Source organism: Dromiciops gliroides, chromosome 3 (genome assembly GCF_019393635.1).
Source record: "Dromiciops gliroides isolate mDroGli1 chromosome 3, mDroGli1.pri, whole genome shotgun sequence".
Lineage (NCBI taxonomy): Eukaryota > Metazoa > Chordata > Mammalia > Microbiotheria > Microbiotheriidae > Dromiciops > Dromiciops gliroides.
Genome location: NC_057863.1, coordinates 587,770,725 through 587,782,024, shown reverse-complemented (window position 1 = coordinate 587,782,024; position 11,300 = coordinate 587,770,725). Strand labels below are relative to the sequence as shown.

The window sequence follows — 11,300 nt, the reverse complement described above, 5'->3', positions numbered from 1 at the left end:
GAAGAGACCATGTCTCAATATCCTGATGATTGAGGGGCACCTGGGTTGAAACCCAGAAGGGATTCCATTCTTTCTGCTCTCTCCCTAACCCACCCCAATCCCAACACATGCATTGAAATCAGGCAACTTTCAAAAATGGAGGGAGACCTGGACAGGGAGAAGGGGCACTTCAAAATAAGCAGGCAGGAAGAAAGATGAATCCATTTCAAGTAGTTCAGAGTTTTATTATAAATACAAACTTTTTTCTTATTATACGCCTTACTCCTATTTTACCAACAACAACAACAAAAACCATTCATGTCAGCTAAATACAACTCTGTATGTGCATCTGCATATGCGTGGGTGAGGTACATGTAGGTACGGTGTATGTGTGCATGTGTGCATGTGTGTATGTATTTGCATGTATGTGCATGTGTGGGGGAGAGGGCCTGCCTGGCCAGAACATTGGTTTTTCCAAACCTGAACCCAGACAATCTCGGAGGCCAGGGTTGTAGAACACTTCACTCTGGCCCCCCTGGGAGGGGAGGTGGCAGAGAAGAAAGGGAAAAGGGCAGCTAAAAATTGATGCCATTGCCACTGGAAGAAAAGTACGGGCTGCATCCAGTGGCTGCTGAGGTAAACCTGCAAGAGAGAAAAGTGGATCTAATGAGATCTCTTCCTATCAGCCCAGTAGATACTGAGTTTCTCATTTGAACTGGGTGATTGGCAAAGTCCCACGACAGTCATGGAGATGGGAATTCCCAGGATAGGCTCATATCTGAGCTCCAGCAAAAGCTCAACATCAGACTCTGATTAAAGTAAACCAATGAAAAGGAACCTTGTATTTATTCCCTTTGCTAGAGAAAAGCAAGTAGCCCCATCCCAGGTCTTCCCATACCCATTTTTGTGGGCCCAAGCCATCAGAAAAGCATTGGCTCAGCTCACAAGTCAGAAGAACTAAAAGGAGCCTTGGACATCTTCTCATCCACTGCCTTATTTTATGGATGAATAAACTGAGGCCTAGGGAAGGGAAATGACTTATCCAGGAGCACGAAGAATGTCTGTACCAGAGCTAGGACTAGAGCCTCCTGCTCTTGACTCCCATTTCAATGTTCTTTGCACTATTCTTCATGATACCTTCTTCTCCATACCCAGGACCCTGTTGATGGGTACCACCCCAATGTTTAGGTAGGGTTGCTGAGCTAGGAAATACCATAGCTCTGGGCCATGTTCCTGAGCCCTCTGGATCTCACACCATCCCCAACAGGCTCCTGGCTAGGCAGGCTAGAGAGTTCTTGGGCTGCTGCTGTTTCTAAAAACAGTACCTTCCCTCATGGAACCCCAAATCAAAGGAGATCTTGGGGTCAGACCCAAGCAAAGAGATACCTTCTTGATGTGAGTTTGGGAACTCAGTGAGATTTCCTGACCCTTGTACTTCCTTTCCTTTCACCTCACAGAACCCAATATTATATTTCATTTTCAGTGCAATAAGTATGTACTAAATGCCTACTGTGTGCCAAGCCCTGGGTGCTATGGAGATGACAAGAGAAAGAAAGAATCAGTCCATGTTCTCAGGGAGCTCCTAGTCTAGTAGCGTTGGTATGACTTACTTGGAAAATAATTAGTACTATGATAAGGCTAGCTTGGATCCAGTACTAAATTATATACCAGATGTGGTGCAGGTGTGTAGCATTGAGGAGTCAGGAAGAAGAGAGAATGGGATTAACTCAAGGAGCTAACAAAGGCTTCCTAGAGGAGGCAGGATAGGGCATAGGCCTTGAAGGATGGTTGTATTTGGATGGATAAGAGGAAGAGGAGGATCCCAGGGAGGGGAAAATCTTAAGCAAACAAAGACAGGAATCAATTCACTGTGGTCACTTTCCACTGCCCTGAGAGAGTTAAGAACTGGTCTAGGCTTCCTCAACTTCCCTCTTTGTCTCCTGTCCATTTCAACATATGTATTTGTTTGACCCACTCTTTCCTTCTTATCTCTTGTCTCAAATGAAGTAGCACCAAGAAAAGAAGGCTTTCCTCCCTCTGTCTGCTTCCTGGATCCCATTCCTTCTCCTTTCCTCTGGGACTTTTCTCTGGTGATTCTTCCTCTCCTTTATGACTGAATCACAAAGTTAGGAAGGAGGACACCTCTGAAGCCAATTTGTTCAACCTTTTTTTTTTTTACCAGATGTGGTAAAAAAAAAAAAGATTTCATTACCAGGTTTCATTGGTACAGGAGCTTCCTTATGATGAGTAAATTCACTCTAGAATGCAGATCAGCATCTTCTCTGCAATGGGTAGTTTTGGAGAACTTCTCGGGGCAAAGAGAAGGTGTGACTTGCCCAGGGTCACACAGCTGGGATGTGTTGGACATGAGACTTGAACTCAGGTCTTCCTAACTCAAAGGCCAACCATAGCACTACCCCTCCTCCTTCAACCAATGTTAGAAGAAAAAGCCTCTTCACAGCATATCCAACAATTGGTCATTGAGTATTTGTTTGAAGACCTAAAGTGAGGTGGACTAACTACTGATTGAGGCAACCATTCTCCTTTCAATAATTACTGAAGTTTTTCCTTCTGACAGGCTTAAATTTGCCTTTGTAACTTCCTTCCATTGTTCTTAGTTTTGGCCCCTAGGGCCAAGCAGAACACTTTCTGATCCCATTCTACTCTAGCAGGTCAAATACTAGAATCACCCAGATGAGTGTTAGAGTTGGAAGGAGAAGAAGCAAGTCACTAAATCCAAGCCATATCTAAAAAAGAATGCCCACTACAAGAAGCCAGACAAGTAGCCATTCCAACTCTTCTCTTGAATACTTCCAATGAAGGGGATCTCACTACCAACTGAGGCAACCCATTCTACTTTTGAATTGCTTTACTCAGTAGGGAGTTTCCCGACATCAAGCCTAAATTCTCCTAAATCCTCAATATCTGCCTATTACTCCTAGTTCTTTTCTCTGTAGTCAAACATAACAATGTTAATCCATCAGACCATCCTCCAAATACTTGAAAATAAGTATCATGTCCCCTCGTATCTTCTTTTCCCTAGGTTAAAGACCCTTTTTTCTTCTAACCTCACATAGAGTAAACTCACAGTCTTCACCACCCTGATTTCCCTCCTCCAGATATTCTCCATTGTACTGATGTCCTTAAATTAAGCTTGCCAGAAGAGAACACAATATTCCAGGTATGGTCTGAGGAGAGCCAAGTAAAGAAGGACCACCACCTCCTTATTCTACCAAGCTATGCCTCTGTCAATCTAGCTCAAGATTGAAAGAAAAGTTTTCGCTGCCCCATAATTCACTCCATTGACATAAGGCACCAGACCTTTTGCAGAAAAAAATCTAGTTGTCTAACCTTGCCTTGCCATTCCTGTACTTGTGAATTAGATTTTTTTTTTTTTTTTGGCGCAGGGTAATGGGGGTTAAGTGACTTGCCCAGGGTCACACAGCTAGTAAGTGTCAAGTGTCTGAGGCCGGATTTGAACTCAGGTACTCCTGAATCCAGGGCCAGTGCTTTATCCACTGCACCACCTAGCCACCCCCGAATTTGATTTTTTTTAACTCAAATGTAAGACTATATGAAGGAGCTTGTGGCTTAGTGAATAGAGCTCTGGGTCTAAAATCAAGAAGACTTGAGTTCAAATCCAGGCTCAGATTCTTCCTAGCTGTGTGGCTCTATGCAAGTCACTTAACCTGTTTGCTTTAATCCACTGGAGAAGAAGTGGCAAACCACTCCAGCATCTTTGCCAAGAAAACCCCATGGACAGCATTGGTGAGCTCTGGTCCATGAGGACATAAAGAATTGGATGCAACTAAACAATGGAACAAGAACAATATGACTCTATATTTATGCCTATTCAATTCCCCTGTCATAGTTTCAATCCAAAGGTCTGGACGGTCAAGATCTTTTTGGGTTCTCAGCTTTGTGTCTGCTGATAATTTCCTAAATATGTCACCTATACTTTTATTCAAATCATTGATAAATATGTTAAACAGCACCAGGTCAATCACAAATCCCTGGAACACTCAAGTAGAGGCTTCCTTCCAAGCTGATATAGAAGAATAATGGATACCCTTTGAGTGTGATCACTCAACCCATTGTACTATCAATGAAGCCCACACTTCTCCATCCTTCCCACCACAATAGCATGTGCAAATTGAATACTTTACTAAAATCTAAATTATCGATCCTTACAGCATTCACCTCATCTACATGCTTAGCAACCCTGACAAATAAAGGAACTCAAAAGGGCATGACTTAATCTTGATGGAGTTATGCAGGGTCTTTGAGTTTACTCCCTTCCTAGATAACCAGGAACTACCTCTTTAAGAGTGAATTCTTCACTTTTGTTGGGAAACAGTCAGTCACATCAGTCTATAGTTTGCAGACTCTCTCCTATTTTGAACATTGGGATATCTACCCTTCTCCAGTTCTTCTGTACCTCCCCCATTCTCCATGATCTTTTAAAAATCACTGAGTGACTCAGCAATGACATTCACCCCTTCTTTCAGTTCCCAAGGATACAGTTCATCTGGGCCAGGTGACTTCAATTAATTAAGGGGCGCTAGGTGCTCTCCTACTATTTCCTTACTTGTCTTGGGTATCAGCTCCCTATTAATAATTTTTGTCCTGTCCTTTTTATCCTAAAAGCCATTTTCTATGGCGGGGAAAAAGGAAAAATAAAAATTAAGCGCCCTTCCTTCTTTTTGTTGTTGGCTATCATGCTATCTACCCCAAACACTGGTCCTATCACTTCTTTAATCCAACTTTTTCTCCAATACAGCCCTCCACCTCCAATCCTTTTTGTGTGATTATCAGTTTTTCTCACCAGCCTAAGTTTATTCTGAGTTTGAACACATCTGACACTTTTTACAAAGCCCTGCCATGTTTTTGTATCCATCTTCTGTTATTTGCCCTTGCTTCCATGCTCTGTACATTTCTTTTTAAAATCTAAATTGCTTGGTAAGTTCCCTGTTACATCCATACTGATCTCTTCAGACAACTCTTCATTGGAGTTGTTTCCCTTTGTATCTTCAGAATTTCATTCTTAAACTTCCCATCCCTCCTATAGAATTCTAGTCCATGGGCTCTTACCTATTCATTCTCTGAGCCCTTTGGAATCTGTTCTCCTTAAGCCTTGGGTGCATGTCATGATATGCTCAGCTTTCCTTCCCTATATCATAAACTCTAAGAGGTAGGTAGAAATCACTTACCCCAAAGTTTCCATAATTGTCTCTTACCCAAGCAACCAGTCCCCCTCCCGTTAGAATCAGATCCAGAAAAAAAAATTAAAAAAAAAACAAAAAAATTAATTTAATTTAATTTTTTAAAAATAATCAGATCCAGGATAGAATTATATCATTGGTTCCTCCACCTTTTTAAAGATACAATTTTCATTGAAATAAGTTGAGAAATTATTATCAACTCTGCTGTTGGCAGAAAGAGCTCGAATAGATGTCTGGGTAATTGAACTGCTTCATTATCATTATATTATGTCTCTATGCCAGGCTTATAACCTCTTTCCCCAAATCGTATGTTTATTCGTTCTGTACAGGTGGTCTGTAATATGCCCTGATTACAAAATTATGTCAGTTTCTCCATTATCTTCACCTAGGTTCTCTCCTGGATCCCCTCACATGGCTAGAGCTTCTTAATGCTACTCTTCCCCTTTTATTGCTATACTGTTTGAAAAACAACAACAACAATGTATATCCATGCAATGACACATTCCAGCTGTGGGCTTCTTCCCAAATTTCAATGATACCTATGAGATCAAATGTGCCTCCTTGCATTAGGCCTCCAGCTCATTTTACTTGTTGCCTAAAGTCAGCTACAATGTCCTTAATAAGTTAATAAGTCTCCTCATTTCCACCCTGAATTCCACATGGTATTTATATCAGATAAGGTGTTCACCCTTCTGATTGCCTCCCTTTGACCATTCTTGACCTTATCAATGTCCTTCTGAAATCATGGTGTCCAGAAGTGAACACACTACTCCAGATGAGTTATCATTTTTAACCTCCCCTATTCAAATGTCTGAGGTCTCCTCATCATTAATGAGAGGAAATCTTCTTACCAATATGCTCTCTCTTGCCCTAATTCTCTTCTTCTTTTCACTCCATACTTGCAGAAAGAGCAGGCTATATTCACGGCCTCCACTTCCTTGCATCCATTCACATATCGAACCCCTGCAGTGAGACTTCCAATCACACCACTCTCCTGAAGCAGCTCTAAGGTCAGCAATGACCTTTTATTGCTATATCCAATGACCTTATCTTTTGTTGTTGTTGTTCCTCAACCTCCTCAATGTATCCACAACATTTGACACTGTTAGCCAAACCCCCATAAACCCTTTCTGGATTCTTTCTCTTTTCCTGACTTCTGTGACACTACACTAGCTTAAATCTATTCTCTTTGTTTCTGTTTCTGACTCTTTTTCTTCTCTATTAATATGTATATTCCACAGGTTGTTTTCTACTCTTTCCCTTGGCAATTTCAACCACAGGCATAGTATTAGCGGTCATCTCTGTGCAGATAGATGATGTATTTATTTCACTAGGTCATGCCAGACTGCAGTCCCATATCCTAAATGTTAGCTGGAGTCTTCCACTAAAACTTCAAATTTAGCATGTTCAAAATGGTGCTCCTTATCTTCCTATGCACCTCACTCCCCCCCCCCAAAAAAAACACACAAACAAGCACCTGGTCTTCCTCCTGACTTCTCTATACTTATTGAGGGGATGGGGCTATCTATCATCATCTCAGTTCCCCAAGCTCAAATCTGCAACTATTTTTGACTGTTATGTTACTTAACCCCCTCCTCCCATCTCCAACATTATCACCAAGTCTTCTGGATTCTTCCTTCACAATGCCTCCCAAATCGTTCCTTCCTCTCTTCTCACAATGGGACCACTTTGGTCTACTCCTCTCCTCTTCTTTCCCAGATCCTTATAGCATTCTCTTAGCTGGTTTCTAGAATCTCCTCCTCAATCCTTCCTTGCTGAAATAATCTTCTAAAGGAACAGATCTGACATATTACTCTCCTGCTCCAAAATACTCTATAATTGCTTTTAGGGCTGAATCTTAGCCTGGCATTGAAGACTCCCACCTCTTCTCTAGCTAAATCCTGCACTATAGCCAAATTGGATTGACATCCCCTGAACAAGCCTTGTGTTTTCTCACCTCTGTTGCCTTGTGATAGCATTCCCTTCACCTCCAAAGCCCTTTTACCACATCTCTATAGAAATCTTGCCCATTCATCAAAGTCTAGCTTAAATAGAGCTTCCTTCATGAGGTTTTCTCTGATCACTCTGATCAGAAATGACCTCTCCCTCCTCTAATCCCCTACAGCTCTGTGTTGGTACCTACCTATCCACAGGAATTTTGCACATACAGCCTTGCATTTAAGTTTTCCCTTTTTTTATCTACCCTCTTAAAGTATATGTTCTATTGGCATCCACACAGTATCAAGATTTCTAGGGGACAGCTCCAAAATGTTGGGTGGTGCCCCTGTGGAGGACTGAGGGTATGATATGAGCAAGTCTCAGGATGAAAGGGCATGGATGGGTTGTGACATATATCACTGAAGGAAGTAGCTACATTGATGAGATCACACATTCATCAATATATCCAAATATTAAATTATAGACTTTTTGAGGGCAAGGACTGTCATATTCTGCAGAATCTAGGATGGTGGTGGGTACAAAGAAGGTGCTTAAGAAATATCTTTTGAATAAATGAATTGAGATTTATCATTGGACAGTGGAAGATACATGTTGGAAAGAAGGAATGAAGGTTTAGACAGGTAATAATAGCTAGCATTTGTATTGTGTCTTAAGGTTTGCAAAGTGCTTTACAAATATTACCTCATTTGATCCTCACAACAATTTTGGGAGGTAGATGCTATTATCGCCCCTATTTTAGAGATAAGGAAACTAAGTTTGAGACTGTGACTTGCCCAGGGTCACACAGGTAGTAAGTATCTGAGGGTTGGGTCTTTCTCCCAAGGCTTCAATAGCCTGACACCAGAACTGAGCTCTTGCTGGTTCCAGGTCTGGTGCACTATTCACAGTGTTACCTGGCTGCCCCTAGGTAAGGTCAAGTTATTTAAAAGCTATGGATAAAAAAAATTATAATAATAATTTAAAAAATTGGCGGGGGGGGGGGGCAGCTAGGTGGCACAGCGAATAAACCACTGGCCCTGGATTCAGGAGGACCTGAGTTCAAATTAGGCTTCTGACACTTGACACTTACTAGCTGTGTGACCCTGGGCAAGTCACTTAACCTTCATTGCCCCACGAAAACAAAAACAAAACAAAACAAAAAAGCTATGGATGTTGGGATAAGAAATTTGAACAAGATCCTCAGAGCAAGGAGAACTATTGCAGGTTCTTGGGAGCAGTAGTAACATGAGCAAGATTAATCTGGAAGCTACGTGTAGGGAAGAATTAGATGAGGGAGAGAAGAGAGCTTAGGAGACTAAACAGCATGTTACTGTGTCCTTCTGGGGAGAGTTTGATAAAGGCCTAGCTCTAGCCACCTCTTTTCCGTGAAGTATTTCTTGACCATCTATAAAATGTAGGGCTGGGGATAGTTGATGTTTATGGCTCCTTCCAGCTCTAAAAGTCCATGCTCCTCGTCTAGCCCATAGCAATCTTTCATTCCTGAGCTCTCATTGCAGTTACGATCTGTACTCAGAACTTTGTACTTGGTTGTATTCCACCATGCAGTGCTTTGAATTATGGATTCTTTGTTATACTTCTACAACTGGGTTGGGAGCTCCGAAGGATATGGGCCATATCCCATCCGTCTCCCCATAGCACCCAATAAAGACCTTGACTTCAGACACCATTTTACTATACTTATATCAACTAAAAAAGCCCACTAGGGAAGCCTGCCTGTGGACTAGCCACACCCTCTGGGATACCATTTGGTACATTATCCAGAACTGTCTGGCTCCAGAAGAACTCTAGTATTTTCATAGTGTCCCCACCTCCACCCCAAATGTTTTTTTTTCTTTGAGATACATGCCATGGTGGGCCAGGGTGGAGTTTAGGAACATACCCATAAGGTTGGGGGAAGAGATACTGTGGCCCATCTCCTGCCATGGGTGAAGGGTCACGGGGGCTGGTGGAGAGCTTGGGAGGTGTCCTCTGTGGGTACGAATAGCCAGGCTGGACAAAAGGGATGTAACTCAGCAAGGGCGTATAGGATGATCTGAAAATCTGCTGTCCCATCTGCTGCGGGTTGTAGGGCGTCACCTGTCATTCAAAGAGGAGAGAAGATGCCCATATTGGCAGGGCAGTTTCAATTCCCACCCCTCCAGTTTTCTGCCCTTAGTCCCACAGACCACGTGCCCTATCCATGTGTCCCATAGATTAAATTCTAAAACCCAACAAAGGCCCTAGTTCTTTTCTGGTTTCTGTCATCACCAAATAGTGCAGGTTCAATCTGTTCACCTCATCACATGCCATGGGCATGGTGAGTGGCAAACCAAAGCAGAAATGGAGGTGTACTACCTTTCTTTCTTTCTGGCAATCTCATTCAGTTTAGAATGCTGCCTCAAAATTAAAACCGTTCCCATGGACAAGGGTCATTACATTCTATATAGGAAGATGGAGAGACTTAGGGCCAAAGATGGGGTGAGGGGGAGGTTTCCTAGGTGACACCTGCTTTCTCTTTAATGGGAAATGAATCTCCCCCACATCTGTTTCCTCAGACACACAAGAGCTGGCATCCACTTCAAAAAGCAAGCTCCCCAATTAACTTCTTAAGACAAGTTCAGTTGGGGAGTGGGGCGGGGGAGGAGGAACAGAAATTCTAGGATACAGGCCCCTGGGATGGAGAATCCAGAACATCATGAGACTACTCATAGGTAGGTCACCAACAGTGTAAGATCAGAGAGGATGATGGAGATTGACTGGGGAGGAACTCACCTAGGGTGAGAAGGGGAGGAAACATCTGGTAAATTATTATTCTTGCTAACTAGTTGCTATCACCACCCTCTAAATGTTAGTGCCCTTGGAAAAAGTTCTGATCATCTCCCCCTAGTTACATCTCTGAGCCAAATATACTACTGCCCCTTCCTCTCTCTTCCAACCCTCCTGCCCCCTACATATGACTCCCCTGACTGTATGACTGTAAGTATTTAAAGATGTCGTGTCCTTAGAATTCTATACAAGGAGGAGGTTGATGAGTGAGGGAGCTGAGTTCAAGTTCAAGCTCTTCAGATGACATTCTGCAGTCTGATACCAGCTGCCTCATGAGTCTTGTCTCCTAATACACTGTCCTGTGGTCTTGAAAGTGTCTTGTACTCTATGGCCTCCTTAGTTTTGCTCAAGCTGTTTTCTATGACTGATATGGCCTCCCAGTGCCTCTTGGACTGTTGAATTATTGTAATCTATGAAGCTCCCCCCAAATGTCACCTTGGTGAAGCCTTTCCTGGTTCCCCCATCTGTATTAGCCTTCACCCTCAGGTCTTTCTGTCTCTCTAGTGCCAGTATTATGTAACATTGTGTAATAGAGTTATCTATATTTATGTCTTATCCCCCCATCCAGATAATGACTCCCAAGAGGATGGGGCCTAGCATAGCTTTCTGTACACATTACATATTGAAGACACATTTGCTGTTAAGCACAAGGAGGGGCATGCCCAATCTGAGTGTAGCTTCCTGGCTTTTGGAAGGGCCAAGGTTCATGACAAATATGGTCTAAATCAGGGATTCTTAAACTTTTTCCACTTGCAACTCCTTTTTTGCCCAAGAAATTTTTACATGATCCTGGGTTTTTAGGCATATAAAATAGGTATACACAACTTTTTACCATTGCCATATTTTTCACAACCTGGAGGACCCCATATGAGGTCTTGACCCACAGTTTAAGAATCGAGTATCCCTCAATAGCTATGGTAGCCTACAAGGACAGGCCTTCCCGGTGGATAGATTGGAAGATCCCCCAAGTGCCTTGCTCTAGTAGTTGGGATGAGAGGTCAGGTTGGAGAAGTTGCTTTGTCTGTCACTGGTGCCCCAGGCTTTGCACCCACCACCACATCTCCTTTGTACAAGGCTAGGGAGTGAGCTCAGCTGGGACAATTGATCTACAGATGTAGGCTAGATCTTTACTTCCTCTTCCTAGAAACATAGCATCACAGAACTGGAGCTGGAAGGGGTCCTAGGAGTTGTCTGGTTCAACCTCTTCAATTTATAGATGGAGAGACTGAGATCTGGAGATATAAAGTGCCTTCCTTGCTCAAGATTCTTCCACACAGTCTCCCCCATAGCAGTGTATAACAATCTTGGACTTGGGGGAAGCATAAGCTATGGCCT

General features: G+C 42.7%; 1 protein-coding gene across 1 annotated transcript in view; it reads right to left on the bottom strand.

Moving 5' to 3' along the window:
- Positions 1–443: 443 nt before the first annotated feature.
- C3H1orf94 (chromosome 3 C1orf94 homolog) overlaps positions 444–11,300 on the bottom strand; it is a 64,749-nt gene continuing 53,892 nt past the window's right edge. The window contains exons 6-7 of the mRNA XM_043998785.1: positions 9,040–9,236; positions 444–621 (exon numbers count right to left, since the gene is read on the bottom strand). Coding sequence (XP_043854720.1) covers positions 555–621; positions 9,040–9,236 — 264 coding nt within the window. The 3' untranslated portion in view covers positions 444–554. The remainder of the gene's footprint in view (positions 622–9,039; positions 9,237–11,300) is intronic.